Consider the following 18,804-nt stretch of genomic DNA (forward strand, 5'->3'; position numbering starts at 1 on the left):
ACGCCTCAATAAATCCTCAGTTTTCAGAATCAGAGCGAGAGCTGTGCTAATCTGTGCTGCCATTTGAATACTATACAATGCACAGCCATCAAGTACAATGGGAAATATTGCATTATTATTTTACACCGGCAGTATTCCCAGATAACATTTTGAATTATGTCTGAATATGTACGCGTTGGTTATTGGAAGACGTATCACATTTCCCGAGGCATTATTAAACTTTGTACAAGAGCTCTGGGATTGAGGATCCAATTGGAGACTAACTTTTTACAGTGCCTCATTTAATGGTTTTGATAATGAAATACTATAATTTTATTAGGCCATATTTTCTGTGCTCCTTAAAGAATACTTAACAATAAAATAAATAATTCCGCTGACCTCCGGTTTAAAAACTGCGGCATTGATTTCCACCTGCTCCTTTATGATATGTCACCGTAATCACACAACAAAGTGCTGCGCTGCCAGACCATGATAATATGTTCTTATCTTTATCTTTTCTTTTTTTTCCTCAGAATCACTCGATACAATTTTAAGAAGGTAAATGAGAAGATGAGAAGGGATGACATTATTATAAAATGTCTCCTTTAGCCATCGCAGGTTTTTTTCCCTCATCTTGTTAGTATTTATTTCTAAAACTACATGCCTCAAAAAGTTGTAGTTTGTTTGATTTTTTGCGGTATTGAAAGCTGTAGCTTGCAGGATGCCAGAGAAGGTGGTGAATCACAACAGAGGGTGAGATGGATGTGTGCATTGGGGAGCGTATTGACGTGCACCCAGCCGTATCATGAGCCCGGAATGTAAATATGCGCGAGAAGATTATCACAGAGTAGCAGGCGTCGCATTCAGGCCTTTGTTTCTGTGACACTGTGACGTCGTCTTTGTCTCCCCGACAGCAGACGTGTGTGTGGCTGTGTTTGTGTGTGCCGCACAGAAAGACAGAGTATGTGGTATGTGACGCGCAGGCATCTGTTTCCTGCTGGAAAAGGTTAATTACATCTCCACTGGCTGACTGGACGTGCCGTGCATAATCACACACACCAATGAGACCTGTGTGTGTGTGTGGAGGGGGGGCTTTGTCTTCTAGATGTTTATTCTGAACCCACTGCTCCATACCTGCTCAAAGGATATCAACCACTTATTTTAGCTTTCAACGGATGTTGTCGCTAAAAGAGGAAATGCGTGTGCAAGCAGAGGTGGACCCTCAAACAGGTGAAAGCTGGGAGTGCACGCCATTTACAGAACCTGAAGTCTGCTCATGCTAATCAGTTATGTACCACAACGTTGCAGCATATTGTGATTGATTTCTGTAAGGACAGGTAATCAGCTTGCTTTATTTTTGTTCTTTCTCCAATCTGGTCACTAATACATTTTTATTCAATTGTTTTTCAAAATGCCATGCAATCCTTAAACCTCAGCTCTGTTACAAATCTCTGACATCATTAGCTTCCTCAGAGCTGTGGGTATATGACGAGACACCTACTTACTATGCAAGACTTAGACTGACTGGGACATTAGCCGACGGTCCGTGCCGCTAATTACTTGTCTGCACATAAATGAGAAAAGGATGCTGCGGTGCTCTCCCCCTGGCCTGTTGCTCATCCTGACCCCTGACTCCTATCTTCACACTCCAGCTCAGCCAGCGATTGGACAGCTGCTCAGCCTTTAGATGGAGCCCAGCGCAGCGTGAAAGCCGAGATGGGCTGCAGCACTCCATGGGTGACTTTGGAAATTACAACACACTTTCCCACTCTGCTGAAGTTAGCTCTAAGTTGATCTGACGCCGGCAGGCAGGTGGGTATAGGCAGAGGAGGAGCAGCGTTAGTTCCAATTCAGTGTCCGTAGAGCTGCGTGACTGGTTGGAATAATGGATTTCTGGATTTCTATCATACAGTGCACCAGCTGTGGCCAGAATTAATTCAGTCGCTATCAACTGTATTTCTCATCAGCAATGGCAAAGTTTGCAGTTAACAAGCAAGGGGACAGTAAATGAGGAGTAGGGATGACACTGGGCTGAGCTGAGGCTTCACAATGTATCACTCTGGTGTATCTGTGGTAATAGCTCACATTACAGCAGGCATCAAGCCAATATCTAGTTTGAAACGTACTTGAAAATATTAGAGAGACATTAAATAACGGTTCAAAGACACGTTGACGTCAGAGGTTTGGTTTAAAGGCCCCATATTATACTTTGCTTTTAAACACTTAACCAGTAGTATTTCTAGTTCTTAATGTATCTTTTTATGTGTGTTATTTTGCTCCACAGGCTTAAACACTTTTGTAATACATTTAAATTCATTAGCAGCATAGCTATTAGCGACATGACCCTAACAGAAAAATATGTTATCTATGGATTTCAGTGTGGTGATGTTAAAAAGTGAAAATGTCTTAATGGCATTATTCATTGTGTTTTTGAAATGCAGAAAGCTTATTAAGTTGTATATAGCATAATATGGGAGCTTTAATACTTAATTTACATAGCACCATTCATTATCTATCTAACAGGTATGGCTATGATGTTTCTAACGGTAAGTCATACATTTGGTTGCATGTAAATTTAAAGCTTTAAGGCCTGCCCGAAGGCACACTGACATCTTCACACTTGGGTTTCCTGGTCCCTAACACGTCCCAGCTCCTCACCCTCCTCCTCTTCCTCCAGTGCATCCTTTCTCTTCTTCTTCCGCCCGCAGCAGAAGCCATTGAGGCCACAGAAACAGGCACAGGTGAAGGGCATGGCTTATGAGAGACACATCCAGCTGACCTGCAGGGACAGATAGAAGAGTGCAGGGGAGACGAGTTAGAGCTTTTTACCAACATAAATCAGTTTTAAGACTTTTACAGGACAAAAACAAAGGAAAACATTGTGTAATAATGATTATGGAGGGCCTTCACATTTGTATTAATTTGTGATAGCAAAACATTGTTTGACATAGGTGTTGAAACTCTTTTATTTCCTTTTAATTGTACATGCCTCAACCATTTTCTTGATTTATTTTAATATGGCAGGCTTTTAGTTTTTGTTTATCACAGACCTATATGTCGGTGTAATCCCTCATTCATCCAGGAGTGCGGCACCTCCTGATAAAGGGAGTTTTGTCACTTGAGACTACTCTTCTCTGTTTTCTTAAGTCCAGATGATAGAGTTTGTGCTTCTTTTGTGGTTCTCCTCCGTTCAATGACCATTTTCTTTATTCAATTAAAGTAAATAGTTTTATTATGCACCTGCCATCTTTCTTCAAACAGCCTGGCCAATCAGACCTATTCACTGTGATATAATGAGTCATCACACTAATGAACACCCAAAAAAAAAAAACACATTTCTCAATTTGAGCAATCTAATGGTGTTACTTCTCGTGCCACATTGGTGTTCCAATTTTCTATTAATACACAACATTTGCAATTTCTATAAATAGGTAGAAAGCATGAGCATTTTCTCTGGTCAGCCCTCCACGCCCACTCTGCAAGCTGCTGGTTAGTTAGTGTGTGTGAGATAATGGTTTACTTCAGCTTAAGTACATGTGAGTATGCGTGGAGAATGTCTGGGAACACGTCCAGAAAGTAAGTCTAATATTACTCTTGCCATCACTGTCAAGCTAGCCTGCTGTAAAGACAGAAACACATTTTAAAGCTTGGAGCCAATTAACTTTAGATCTCAATGTGTCAGCTTTTGAGATGTCCAGTACTGTAGTAGGCAGCTGTCGATATCCTCCTCGGGGCGCTGTGTGTGTCTGTGTGAACCTGTCTGTCACGTTTGGCATTGCTGTGAGCCGAGAACTAAATGCAGAGAAACTTAGTGAGGTTCAGTCAATAGGTCAATCCATACGCACACGTAAGCTGGCTGAGGAGGGGACGGCCATCTATTGAGCGCTGTCACTCAACTGAAAAAACAAAGTAACAAGCTACTTTCACCCAGCATTAGCCACATGTTTTTCTTTCCCGATATGGAGAAAACAAGTCGATTACGTCCCTACAGTTATTCAAGTCTAATCTCAGATTCCAAAAATGTGTCTTGCATATGCTTATGCCATTTGAGCTGTGGTTTGTGACACTTTTGGCACACTGAGAACATTCTAGACAAAACTAAATAGCACCAATCCTGAAGAAAAGAGGGGACTAGAATGAGGACTGGACTATTGGACCAATTTCTTACTCAGAACAATGACCTAACATGTAGTTTTGTTACTAATAAAAGCAGTATTGATGAATCTGAAGAAATTAGATGCACAATTAAGATTGTTACAGGTGTAGTGCTATGCTAGGTCATAAAATATGTTTAAAACCACAGTACAGTGCCCTCCAGGGGTTACTTTCGAAATATAGTTGAGCCACAGCCCTTGAGTAGTATTCTAGGGTGGGCACAGGCGTAAATCCAAGGCAAACTGACTGGTAAGTTTAAAAGTCCTTTATCACAGAAGGGATGCCAGCACGATTTGATCGACTGGCTGGTCTTTGTCAAGGCAAGCTAACTGCACTGTACTGCACACGATTAAAACAAGCCTGGAGGCTCCCTAAACTCCAAGCGTTAACACTTTTTTTAGCATGCTGGTGCAGCCCGTCGTATGCCACCATGAGATTAGGATCAACGAGGTAAAAGTGAGAGCTTCATTAAATACCATTCTGAGTCAGCAGTCCCAGCAGCAGCAAGAGGCCTGGCTGGGGACTCCATGCAAATGTGTGTGAGTGCCAATGAGGAAGCCAGGGTATAAAACTGGTGACAACAACAGAGGGCCAACATTAAGTTTCGCGGGCGCTGGTGCGTGGATGTGTGTTTGCCTGTGCGTGGGTTTCTTTGGGATGGAGACTGACTCATGTGGGGGCAATTAGCTGTGCTCCACACCAGGCCGCCTCCTGGCACAAACCCACAGTGCCTCGGGGTGTACGCCAGGCTGTACCGGCTCCTGCGTGTGTGTACATATATGCTGTTAAAACTCCCAGTGGTGTGCTTTCATCCCCTCGTCTGCATCACTTATAGTCATCTAATCTTGCAACAATCCTCTGCGTGCGGATCTCCCACTCCGTACCCAATGGCTTCAGACCCTATGTGACATGGCAGAGAAAATCACATAGGAATAGAAAGCCATAAAACACAGTAGTGAGCTAGTCACACCGGTGGCGAGAATCAACTTTTCTCCAAGAGGGTGATTGTCCTGCGAGGGCAAGTTTGTGTGTGTCTTCTTGCCGTTAACACCCTCAGCCAGTCTGACAGCTTACAAGGCCCTGCAGGAATTACAGCAGTGGTTAGACAGCTCTTTCCTCTCTCTGTGTTATGCCCCTGTGTATCTCCCTGATCCGTCCATCTCTCCTGCTCGCTGTCCACAGGGCCGGTGTGTCTTGTTTTGCTGGGGTGTAATTACAAGGAGTTCCAATGCGGAGACGAAATAGATGAAAATACTGCTCGCAGACCCTTTGAATTATTAACTGGCTTAAAATGGATGAGTCAACTTGAACGGAGGTAGATCGAGAGGCAATGAGGCGACCCACATGCACTGGCCTGTAATGCCAAACTGAGAAGTCAGAGGTCAAGATTCAATGTGCTTAATGGCAACAGAAAAGGCTGAAATCGTTGTCTTTATTATACATGTGTTTGGTGCATTGTTTATGGCACATTTCTAAACCGTAAACGTCATTGTACAGATAGGTTCATTATTTATTTACTCACCTGTCAGAGTCAACGAAACTACTTTGCAACAGTTACCCTGAGGTAGACTGCTGAAATTGTCCAACCATCAGAAGTTTCCTAGTCATACTGACATATTCAAGCGAGTTGTCTCCAGTTGCCTTCAAAAACTGGGACTCCTGATATTATTTATAGGGATGCGAGTAACTTTGTGTTGTGGTTTTGAAGTGTTGACTCCAAAGTAAACTGTTGCAGTGAGTCGTGGACATTTTAAGAACCTTAAGCCCTCGTCTTGTGCACCAGGACAACATATTCACACAGGCCTTTTCTCTTTTCTGTCTCATGAAGTGAACCAAAACCTTTGAGACTGGACCGCTTCATGTCAGATCTTAACTTTGTCTTGCACTGGTATGTCCTAAACTGTGGTACTTCAAAACTCCTACCTTTCTTCATCAATAAAGTGCACTCAGACTCTCCCTCGATGCTGCACAGCTATTTTTGTACTGTTCTAAAGTTGTTTTTTTTCCCATTGATATTGCTTTGATTTTACACTTTTGACATATGCAGTGGGAAATGGCCTTGCCAGAAGCGAGCAATACTCAAAATCTAAGACGCAAGACACAAGGTCACTTCTAACTGACTGCTGTGAATACATTCGGCATCAGGGGAATCCCTCCTTTTCAAGCTGCCGCAAAAGTAACAAGCTTCTGAGCAGGAAAGTCAAAAGAATGAAGAATAAGAAATCAAGACAAGTGAAAACTGAAAAAGAGTCAAGGAGAATAAAGGCAGATTTAAGGCATATCCGATTCATGTCAAAGTCATCCATCCATGTTTTAATCCACCCATTTGATTCTATAGGTTCATGTCCGTGCGTTTGCTCAGTTGTATGTGTGTGTAAGCTGATTTATGTCTTATCGAGAGCCCCGTGGAAACAGACAATGTGCTTTATTTGTTATCTTCTTGTTTGGATGAGGAAGAGATAAGGCGCTCAGTGTTTGTGTGTGCACAATATGCTACTCACCCTCTTATAGTGTACAGTAAATGTGTGTATGTACGGTTGTGTGTACGGTTGTGTGTGTGTGTGTGTGTGTGTGTGTGTATAAGCTTGTGTTGGATGGACAGAATTCTAATGCTGATCTCAATGGTCAACACTGCAGAGATGCTCAACAGAATGCTTATTAGACCTTTATCCATTATTTATAGACAGTCAACATTTGAACAGCCACTGCCTTACAGCACACAAAAAGCCATTACTTATAGACTAGTGGAAGCCAGTGACAAACCCACCATCTTAACACATCAAATAATAGACATTTAAACACTAAAACTGTACAATGGCCATGAATATAGATGGAAATTGGACTGCAGAGTTGACGGTTTCACAGGATTGTGTCACCAAGGAGTCTGTAGTGCTTAAGTGTGAGTCTAACGGACGGCCCCTTGTCAGTGTAAGGAACTATTTCATAATCATACTGTTTTTTGCCAATTGTCTTTCCTTATGTAACATTTCTTAAGTACAAACGTATAGATTATACTTCCCGCATGTACATTCTGAAAGGAATGAAACACATGGAATCAAACCGAGAAAACTTAGGCAGTATTTATAGTATGTGTGGGTCATGTTGCTGCAGAAAGTTGAAATAAAAGCTAGTAACCAGCCAATTATTTACGTGGGGACCATTCACATCGTTACACATTTTCCCGTGTCGCTGATACGGAAAATCTGGTCGGTGTAGACTTCACAAGGAGGTTCTGCAAAGTGACAACATTTTCCGTTGCTGACTTTATGCATTAAGTTTAAACTAAGCTTTAGGATAAAGACTCATTTATGCTCCATTTTTGTATGCAAACAGCTCACACCAAAGTTACACAACTGTTTCTAATTTAAAGGCTGTGTTCTGGTAAACGCCACCAGATGGCGCTCAAAGTTGGTTACAGAATTGACCAAAATGGTGGATAAAGTGCAACAAGAAAAAAAAAAACACGCAGCAGTTTTAGAAGAAAATGAAAGAATGTAATCATTTTGCTTGTTCTCACTTTTTTTTTTAAGTTGAGCCTCTACTCTTCACAGCGGTCAGCACATGTACAGCTCTGTTGCATCCTTAAGCAACGAGCGTACAAATACATATGGCCAAAAGACGGACCAAACAATGCACAGGACAGACAGACGCCTCTATTCGTATCCCTATGTGTCTCGAACGTAGTCTGCAGTGGGTTGTAATTTAAAATATTGCGCATAACACATTGAACACACCATCTAGTTAATTGTTTTCACTATTAACTACACCAATATCCTATTTCTGTGTTCAGAGTTGCAACAGTCAAACCTGGGCTGTGGAGCGATTACAGTATTTTGCATTAATTTTATGCTGGATGGCACAACCCTTAAGTGTCCTTGGTTGCAATAACCAGAGTACTACCATGTCTACTACCACTTACTAATGGCATTGCTAATATAATCAAACGTTCAAGCTATATTTGTAGCATGTGTGTTAGAGCTAGACAGCAAAACCCTTGAGAACTATCAGCAATTTAAGCATTTAAACTCCATAATCACATACATAGTACATTTCCGCATGTCGATGAATCCCTTCTTAAATAAACACAATACAAATAATCTTACTTACGTACTTAAATGACGCTTGACCAGTGCAAATACCAGCTGGTCGCCTGTCCCATGGCCATTTGAGTCTATCCTGGCTTCATGCACTTGTTCCCTGGGAGCACAATGCTTTCACCTGTATTTGTTGCATTCCTGTCCCCTCCCCTAGATCGCCTCCTCTTTCTCTCCTTCATCTTGCCCTGTTCCCTTCTTCTCTTCTCTCAGACAAAATGCCCTCTGTGCGGCTCTCAGGTAATGCACCCCCACCCCGCCCCACCCGTTTCACCTGCGATAAGGAGGAAAAATTTCAGTTGCAATACAAAGACACTGTCCAATAATGGGATGGACATTGATGGATCTCGAGGCACAGAAATGTTTGGGGGGTTGAAATAGCCGTGTGTAAGTGCGTATGGGGGTGTTCAGGTGCCCTGCGCTATCCCAGTGAGTCCTCATGGCTAACTGTCTCCCAGGCTGCGCTAACAAAGAGACCATTGACTTAGGAACACACAGGAGCTTTCTCCCCTCTCCACAGACCACTGCTTTGTCCACACATACACACACTCACATTCAGTCACACAAAATTCCTCAAACACACACACACACACACACACAGGTCATTCCACCTGCACCTACGTTGTACTGTCAAGTTATAATATGTAACATCACGTGCAACCATTATAATTGTTACCTATGCAGGGATTAAAAGATGAACAAGTACTGAACAAAGCATTAAACCAATAGCTCAGATTTAGCCTTGTGAGATTTTCCACAGTTTGTAAACCAACAAATGTAATTACTATTTTAGCAATCTATTTGGTAATGTGCCATGTATGGAATTATAATTGTTGAGTTGAAACAGGATGATGTTCATAGAAATTAAAATACTCCAATGAACACAAAAAAGAAAGACTATTGAAGTTGTAGTAAAAACGGTGGAACTCAAATGACCTGATAATAATTGCAGTTTATACGCAATATTGTCACAGTTTATACGCAAATGTAGGGACGCAACTAACAATTACTTTGCTTTTCAATTAGTTGCTTGGATTGCAAAAGGCCCAAGAATATGCAATAAATGAAACATATAAATTCCCCCTGTCTTACACCACCACCATAATCACTCCCTCCCCCATTATCGTGCCATTTCAGCAGCAGAAAACTCAAAACCACCTCAGCCTCTCCGCATTCCCTTCTTTAAAACCAGTTCCATCGCACCACATCCATTTGCCTGCGCCTGGTTAAGTCTTTCCTGTTTGAAATATATAATGTATGTATCTTAGTACTTAGAGGACAATTAAATACCATTCTAATTAGCATTTGTCCTTGCCCTCTAGTGGTCAGACGAGTCATCTGTTTTGAGAGAAATATGCTAATTGTAACCCCTGGTAGTGTCGCAGGGAGCGCAGGGATTACAAGGTCTCAGTAGCACTGTCTGGCCAAGCGTATGAACGCACCAACATGAATATTAATGTGTAAGCCATTGGCAGAGGAGTCTTAAAAGAGCTGCCAGCTTGTGTGCCTGACTGCTCTGTAATCCATGTACGGACACAAGTTACACTGCACAAAGCACATTGAGGACACGGCACTTGTGGGGTACTGTAGAAAGGTGTTGGTAACGCATGTGTCGGCTATTCAAGGAGAGAAATGAATGTGAATGTACGTCAGGTCTATTCATGTTTGGCGATCCCTCCTGAAAGCAAATATGAAGGAAGGCTTAGAAGAAGGTTCACAGAATAATAAGGATTTATTGTGCCTGAAGACTTTTTTCTATCCATGCGAGTCAACATGTCAGGAGCAATGGGCAACGATGGAACAGCACCAGGGGAGCCTTTGACCAAGTCTGCCCAGGTCTTGGTCTTGTCTTGGTCTGCCCAGCTGCAAGATAAGTCCATTGTCCGTGTCGTATGTTAATGGGAAAAAATTGGCCCAGTTTTAACCTCTATGTGTGTATGCAAGTGAGGGTACTGTAGGGTTCTGTGAGATTTAATGTTTCAAGAATTCAAAAATGGTCGTGTAGAGCAATAAGAACTGCCTTTACCTTAAAATAAATCAATCAGGAATAAAAGGTGCATACAATTTACAAATGATGTGTATGCTTTTCCAAAAAAATCTTCTTTTGTTTGACCAAGAAGTAAAAAAAGGCAAACTGAGAAAGAGTGCTATGTTGATGTCATCTTGGTGACAAAAGTTCCACCCAAAACTCTGACGCAGATTAATAAAACAAGTCAAGTCAGAGATGTGAGCACACAGAAGGGCAACAACAAAAATGAGGGGTGGAGAGAGAATTGGAGAGGGGGCTGCAAAAAGAGAGCGCCCGTGCTATAAGCTGCTCACAATGCAGACATGACTGTGGGCCGCGAGCCGAGTCGAGATGAGCTCCGTGCCAAGATGGGCAGAGGAATAAAAAGGACTGGGGACAGAAAGTCAGGCCAGAGAAAGGATTAGTGATCAAAGAAAGCCAGCGGCCATTCTGAAAGTCCCTACACATTCGCACTCACACACACACACATTCACACACCAGACTGGGGAGAATAGCAGCGAATCGAGTTTCTGCACCAGGTTAATCATTTACCTGCCTCTTTCCCAGCAGCGCCTTGGCTCAGAGATCGGGCCCTTTCTACATAAAATCCATTAGCAGAGGAACCAGAGTAAATGTTACCAGGGCAGACACACACACCCTGATTGATTATACTACTGTATGAAGAATAAATGCCAGTCCACAATTCATTTTAATTGGTTTCATAGCTGTTTGCAGAAAAGAGCCTTCAGGAATGTAAAAAAGTAAAATAACTTCACATGACAGAATTTCTCATTTGAAAGGAGACATGTAAAAAACCTTCCTTCTCGCCCCTGACTCTGTTTTTTTGACGAGCTGACGATGAAGACATAAACAACCGGCCGGAGATACCAATTAGAGCGTCAGATGCACACAGCAGTCTTCAGTGGTACTGCACTCCCCAGAGGAGGGCTGCTGAAGAGGAGGAAGTGAAGGGTAGGGAGGCACGTGCGGCAGGGGAAAACTACTAACGTTCAATCAGGGAATCTCTATCTCCCACAGCCAGGGCAATAAACACACAAAACACACTTTTATCTACAAAGTGCTGTCAGAGGCTTGACCTCCACCAGCCCATCTACTCCTTCCCATTCCATCGCCCTCCCACCGGCTGACCTGATTGGCTAATGACGGCTCATTTATCTTGATGCAGCACCTGCAGTGTCTACAAGGCCTGTGTGTGTCTATAGGGTATCTGCGGACACACCAACAGTATATCGCATCAGAGCTACAGTGGCTTTATCAGAGATAACGCTGCCCTTGCCAGCAACAGCTTGCACACATGGGTTCACCTCTGGGGAATGATGGAGAGCACAGGCAAGAGTGAGATGGGGGAAGGAGCATGAAGAACATGAGAAATAGATAGAAAATAGCTGGATATGGAAGATAAAACGAACCGAGGAAAAGTGGGGGGAGGGGTTTGTGTGGAGGGAAGAGGGATTGATACATGTTTTATTCACTTACTGCTAACACTTCTTTAATTAACAGCTGAAATCAGTGGCCAAGAGTGAGCTGTGCTGGTGTGTGTGTGCGTGCCGTACAGTCGTTAATTACAAGTGGGCTATAGAAGACAGGAAACCAAAGGTGCAGTGTGATCCAGGCTCCTCACACACCCACGGGTGACCACGGTGCTCTCTTCAATCACTTCAGCACATTAATGATTTAGCCCAGGTCAGTACCATTTTCTACCAGTAGGTGGAAACAAGTAGGAAAAGGAACTATGTTTGAGTCTTATTATTCAAAATGTATAAACATGTTGTGCATGGATGCTATACTGTAGATAAAGCTAGATTATTTTAATGATACTTTCTATAACAGTATTTGAATGACCAGACTGTATATATTTATATATTTTCAAATAGTAATGATGATGTTCTCTTCAAGCAGACATGTGGGAGAGATAAAAACGTAGATTGAGATGTTTTGTCAAATTGCTTTATCTTCACATGTATTGTCCGCTGACTAAGTAATAGTGCCATATGTTTTTCTATTGTTCTCCCCTTATACTGTTTTCTGTTATTTTTAGCTTTACTCATCCTTTTCTTGTTCCAATTTCCTCCTCTGCTTCCTGATGCCCAGAGGAAGGCTTGAATGTATTAACTCTTCTTTTGTTCTTTGGTGTGTGCCAGTGGAGAGAGGTGGGCAGGTCATGACGTCTGCGCTCGATATATATTGGTCGAAGATATTGGAGACTTCACCCCGGAATCTACCTTTACATCTCCAATCCTTATCTTTTATTTTTCCTCCCCACCAGGTGCTGCTGCTTATCCCACTACACAGCCACCTCGCGTTTATTTGCCAGCCACAAACTCACACTTTGACATATGAACACACTCACACATCTCCAGATAGGGGTTTTTCTCTGTCTCTCTCCAGGGGGGCTGGAGGGGGGCTGGAGGCAGCTGGCGGGCCGTGACCTATCCCATAGCTCCCGGACTTAGACAGACAGAAAGACAGACAGGTAGGCTTGGAGAAAGGCAGCATGAACCTCATCAAGTCGAGATCTGTATCTTAACTCCAGTCTTAGAGGCTTAATCCGGCTGCTTTCCCCAGCGCAGCCAGCTACTGTAGCAACAAAGAGGCGGAACGGACAAATCCATGTGACTTAAACTCTCCCAAAGCTGACATAAAGGAGATGCAGATCTAATCACCTTATGGGTTTAATTTTATTTATATTTTTATGAATGCAATCACTCCAAAAGCTCCATATCTCCAAAGTCTTTTGTCATAACGCCTCTTGTGTCCAGCACTCAGGGCAAAGTACGTGTTTGTATTTCTGTGATATTTCACATGATGGCATCATGTCCTTATGTACATTATAGTTCATACAATTTCTTCATTTTTACTTTTTTTTGGGAAAGTGGAAGTGATGCTGCTGGCATTGGAGAGTAGAGGAAGAGAGCCTCAGCGTTGCTCTCCGTCCTGATTTAGAATAAGATCTATTTCTGTTCACCCTCCAACCCGTCGGGAGATATTTAAATCAGTCTCACTATGATGCATAAGGGTGAAGAAATAGAGCAAGGGATATATTTGAAAAATATCAACTATCTACTAAGCACTTGACTTCTACTAAACTATATATAGGTTGGATAGGTAAGATGCAATTCAAGCCAAACAATGTCTATTCTGGCATGGTGGGAAACGGCAGGGTGCAAGACTCCATCCACAGTCAGTCATTCACAAGCAGAGCACGTACAGAGAGCGGCAAACTCACCCTCTGGGCACACACATAACAGCATGGACCAGACCAAACCACAATCCTGAAATGTTCCAACTTTCATTCCTCTTTGCACAAAGACAAAACCCACGAACATGCATTTAAAACAAGAACGATCCAACAAAACATGGAAGAAAGTTTAGAGTTGTAAGGACAAGTACTCACCTCACTGTGGTCCCTCCTGGCTGGCTCGCCGATTTGTTGCGCTGGAGCAATGACCGCCTTCACACCTCTCCTCTTCATAAACACACACACAAACGCTAAGTCCCGCCTGCCTGCCCCGCCGCTGAAGTGCGTGGACAATGAGAGTTGATGGGATGGTGGGAGGAGGTAGAGGAGGCGGCGATGGCTGGGCGGGAAGGTGAGGAGAAGAGAAAGTGAATAGTGTAAAAGAGACAAACATGAATGAAATGTGTCCTTGTTCTGCCAGAGTACGCCTTGTTACCCCTCAAGTGGATGTCCTTTTGGCACGCAGTGTAACCAGAATCTTGGTTATCTCATCTTAGTGCGGACATGTCGTGTAATAGCTATAGAGTATTACAACACTTCTTATGTCTGAGGTGCTTAGAAGCTCCTCAACTCTTTTCCTCTTCATCCCCTCTCTCCGGGGAAATACCACCGACACTAATCTCCTCAAAGGTCACTCAGACACTCTCCTGCTTTCTGAAGCCTTCTCCTTTCTCAGTTCGGTACCGTAATTACAGATTTTCAAAGATGGAATTTGCAAAAGATGTTGGTATGCTTTTCTATTTACCGTATACTTTTTTAGGTAAAGTGAAGAGATGCATGCTTGAATAAAGAAGAAAACATGTAACATATCTACATGTCCATTGCAAGATCAGGTTTCTATTTCTATTACTCATGAGCAACCGATATATATATATGATTCAATTTGGATGAACAATTCACTAGTGCATAAAGACATGCTGCAAATCATACCACTGCTGTCCAAAGTAGTCCCTGATTTTGAATACTGATGGGAACAAATCTGCATCAAAAACGCTTCCAAGCATCGTTGGTTTTTGACATGAAGTCAGATTTGTACCAGTTGAAACGCAGACTAGCCGATACTATTCTCTGAAACGGACTTCATAAAGTGGAGATTTTCTCCTCGCCTCATGCGTGCCCTCTGTCAGCTCCAGTTGTGTATGTCCGCGCGCTGCCTTTGTGTGTTGGTTCCAGACTCAATCCTCCGGCTCAGCCACAGAAAAGCCAATCTCCACATCCAATTATTTGCTTCTCAAAGGCAGACAGATGGAGAGAGAGAGGGGGGAAACACAGAAGACGGCAGAGGCAGCGCGTCAAGAGAGAAGCTCTTTGAGGGTCCGCGCAGGGGGGAATTAATTAGAATGGAAACGAAATGGAGGGAATAGAAAGTCTCTTCGCCAGAGTCCGGAGAATAGTTTTACAATTAGTCAAAGTCTCCAAAGCAGCCTGTGGACACGAATGAAGTTGGTGCAATGTGAGAGGAGATCAAATGCATGGCCGAGAGCAACAGAGTGAGTGGAGTGTTTCAAAAATGAGCATGTTTTAGGGTGTTTTTTTTTTTTTTTGCTTCAGTTTGTGTTCATACCCTGTTGATGTGAGCGCTGGTTGTCCCGTCTCTACTTCTTCAGCCTGGCCAGCATAGTCCATCAGAAAGGAGATGGGAGTCTTTGCCCATAAAATGCCTGCTCTATTGTGGACCCGTGCGTCTCTTTTCTCCTCCGTTTTCTCCGGGCTCTTTTACTTGCTGGAGCATTTTTCCTCCTTTGCAGAAGCGGTGACACAGAGCGTAGGGGGGTAGAGAGAGAGCACATGGCGACGCAAACAGAATGAGAACACGCAGAAAATATGTTTTATGGAAAGAGTGAAAGAGAAAGTGTGGGTAGAATGGAGGAGTGATGGCAGAGTGACGAGAAGCAGAGGCAGGTGGAGAGGCTAGTGACACATCGTGGAGGTGTGTGACTGCCTGCCTGCCTGGCTGTGCGGAGCGCTACTGAGGGAGTGAGTAAGTCGACACGCCGCCAACCAGCAAGAGGTGGAGGAGGAGGAGGAGGAGGAGGAGGAGAAGGAGAAGGAGAAGGAGGAGGGAGGGATAGCAAGGTGGATGGAAGGATGGGGAGAGGAAGTGAATCAGCAAGCAGGCGTGCGCACACACTCACGGTTCATTATTAGTCCCATGGATTTGGCCGTGACACGCACCGCTAACCTACTCATGGAGATGGAGTTGAGCAATGAACTGAATACGTATGGAAGAGGCAGGTGAAGTGGGCAGGCAGGTGTCCCTCTTCAGCTATTGTCTCCAGTTGAACCAAGAGTAGGAGTTTCATTCAGACCAATTCAGACAAAAGTAAGTTTCTTAGCAAACCCATCGATAATCAATGGCTTGCCAAGAATCTTGACGTATCGATGGGTTCACACATGAAATGGCAGGTGAATTTTGATTTTCCTTCAGGATCAGGAAAGTAAATGTTTTCTACCTACCCACGACCAACCTTGTTTCTATCTATATCTATCGATCGTCATGTTTCATCAAGTTCTGGATAAGCCGTACTGATTACCCCTCTGCTTTTTTTCACAAATTACCGAAAAAATGAATTAATTCACTACAAACTCTTGGCTTCATTTCTTTATTCATGAATGTATCAACTGCATTATGAGAATAAAAATGACGGTTACAAACGTTGGCCTTGAGGGTGGCTGCGTGACCGTTTTGCTCCTTTCCACTTACAATTTCAACAGTTTATATGTCAATTTTTTGCCGTCTCAAATCCTATACATATGTTTATCTGCTCTAAAATCAAACCCATGACGTTTTATGAATTAAGTTTCCATTAAGAAGATAGATGTTTCTATTGTCACGATGTTAGATCATAACTTGTTGACTTTTCCCGGCAAAAATGACAAATCCGGGTGACATTTTGAAAAAGACACTACTTTTTCAGCAGTCCCAGAGTTTTGCATATGGTAACAAAAGTAGACATGGATGAGCAAAAAAGGAAAAAGGAAAAATTCATCTCACTAAAGGTTTTTTAAATGCACCATATATCCAGTGTGACATTCAAAAAGGTCAGAATATGTCACGGTAAAAGTTTTATATTAGCGGGTTGTATAGTTTCACCAGCGTGTAAGTGTTGCTCGTCCGGGCTGTAGAGCTGGAGTAAGACGTGACGCCATCGACAACAGGGCGCTCCCACAAGGCCTGCCTCCCTCATATCTATGCTTACCGGAGAATGGATGAGGTGAGTGAATAAATATGAGTTTCTGTGTCTAAAGAAGTCAACATCAAACACTCGTATGAAAACACAGCTCTGTCCGGACAGTATGTGTTTGCGAAGTGATCCCAGCAGAGGCCATTGTTATTCTCCTCCACCGCCGCCGCAGCAAAGAACAGTCTCTCCTCCAAGTCTTTCAAGCTGCGCTGTTTATTTATGTTCCACGAAACAAATATGATCAAAGAAAGAAGCTAAGAAAATTGAAATGATGTAACTGACATAACTTTTTCATATTTTAGGGAGACAATTTGTTAACGAGATAAATGACAACATGGAACTTTGGAGGTACAAGCAGTATTTCAACCAAAAATAAGGTTAAATTATCTTTTGCTTGGTGAGAACGACCTTAGCTGGAGGATTTCGCCCCACCCAGACATGGAGAAAAACATCCGCACAGAAAAGTCCCATGCTGCCCTTGAGTTGATCCCAGTAGAAATATTCCAGGTTATTCAAGGTCATTTAATTCACTTTCAAACTAAATCATTAAGAGTTAATGATTGACAAAGGAGTTATAGTGGCACTGTTTGTCACATTAACACCTGCTACTACACTCTGAAAATTGCAACCCGGATGTGAAAAAACATATTTTATTTATATAGCCTGGAGCACAACCTGCATATTTTCATTTTGTTATAAATACATAATGTTTGCTAGCAGTAGTAGGTTATTATTTCACATTAACATGACAACTAAATCCGTGCCGTACAAATTTGCCATATACACTTGACTGAGCAGTAATTACTTTCATTTGTAAAGTTTCATGATTACCCTTTTACCTCATTACTTCCAAGCCCTCACCTCATGCTTCATGATTTTAGTGGGAGTTTTTCCTGGCTTCATCTTGGCTTTAGGTCTGTCGGGTGCAGTTTTCATATACCATTTCATCACGTGGGTGTAAATTCCCTACAGATTAGAGTTGCTGTATGAAAAGCTGTGTTCATGTATTATAATTTGATGGAATTAAGACACTTCTTTTATTACTAATTTTAATTTGAACTAGTTTATACTTTTCCATAATCAATGCGCTGTTACCTTATTACAGTACAGTGTAATTAACTGATTTGCTGATGTGCTAAAGTACTAATTATGTTTTTAACTGCTTGCTAATTGTTTTAGATTACAAAATACTTTCAAACCAAACTTGATGCCTTTTTGTCCCCAAGGAGACAAAAACATGATAGTAAACTCAATTATGTTCTTAACAAGTTGTTGGAGGCAGTGGTTGACCACATTTGTCACAGCATTTTAATAACTACATATTATTTTTAGTGTTGTGGTCGTTTTTGCCATCCAAATAACCACCTTTTGACATATTGTATCTGGTCACTAATGTATTTAACTGTAAAGGATATAATTATGCAAAAAGAGCTACTGTCAGCTACATTGTACAAAAGAACAGCATAATTTTAAAGTGTTAAAAGGTTTTAACATTAGCTGTAGGTTTTGCATAAAATGTTAATCAATAATTCATATTTGTGATTAACCTACAGTTAAGATAATAGACTCTGTACGACATCTTCTAAGTAAGTTGACTGGCAAAATTGACCTTTCACTCCACATTTATGAACCATTTTCAGATGTGTAAAAAGTCAAAGTAGAAAGAATAAACACATGCTGCTTCCTGTAAATACACCTCCAAATATGTCACAAATATGACTCCAACCAACCATAATTGAATTCTATTATGTGACGTGTGGCGTACGTGTGTGTGTCAGTGAAGTATGCAGACAGGCTCTGCCACTTAAAAGGTCGGTTTTGATTGGCTGTTTGTGTCCACTGTCATTCACCCTTTGACTTGACCTCACACACTTCCTGGTTCCTGTGAAGTTGCTCCAAGTTTCTCTCTGTGTATTGTATGAAACTAACTGCTATTAATATTTAGTGTGCCGAATGTGTACATCAGTCCGCGTTGAGTATAACCTCCGGTGTTTTTGCCGTATTGTTTGCCAGTAAATTTCCTGTTGTGTCTGAGCCTTGATGTCCCAGCCCGATCTGAGCCTGTTTCAGGTTTGTGGCTTGTAAAGTTGAACCAGTGTGGTCATACATACATACAGACATACA

At 42.3% G+C, this 18,804-nt stretch overlaps 1 protein-coding gene across 2 annotated transcripts; it reads right to left on the reverse strand.

Annotated features, from left to right (window-relative positions):
- Positions 1–2,371: 2,371 nt before the first annotated feature.
- Positions 2,372–15,498, reverse strand: LOC140366138 (uncharacterized). 2 transcript variants are annotated; one of them, XM_072452811.1, is made up of 3 exons: positions 15,060–15,498; positions 13,652–13,835; positions 2,372–2,758 (listed from the first exon to the last, which is right to left on the reverse strand). In XM_072452811.1, the coding sequence occupies exon 3, from the start codon at positions 2,729–2,731 to the stop codon at positions 2,594–2,596; it is 138 nt and encodes a 45-aa protein (XP_072308912.1). In that variant the 5' UTR covers positions 2,732–2,758; positions 13,652–13,835; positions 15,060–15,498; the 3' UTR covers positions 2,372–2,593. The 2 variants fall into 2 exon arrangements, with proteins under 2 accessions (XP_072308912.1, XP_072308913.1); XM_072452812.1 differs by lacking the exons at positions 13,652–13,835; positions 15,060–15,498 and adding an exon at positions 8,246–8,275.
- Positions 15,499–18,804: the final 3,306 nt, after the last annotated feature.

This window comes from Eucyclogobius newberryi, unplaced genomic scaffold (genome assembly GCF_026437365.1).
Source record: "Eucyclogobius newberryi isolate DKJ021-1_F unplaced genomic scaffold, fEucNew1.0.hap1 SCAF_19, whole genome shotgun sequence".
In the NCBI taxonomy this organism is placed as follows: Eukaryota; Metazoa; Chordata; class Actinopteri; order Gobiiformes; family Gobiidae; genus Eucyclogobius; species Eucyclogobius newberryi.

What these genes read in the sequence shown, in the direction of transcription:
- LOC140366138 (XM_072452811.1), bottom strand. Translation starts at nt 2,731, where the DNA reads ATGCCCTTCACCTGTGCCTGTTTCTGTGGCCTCAATGGCTTCTGCTGC.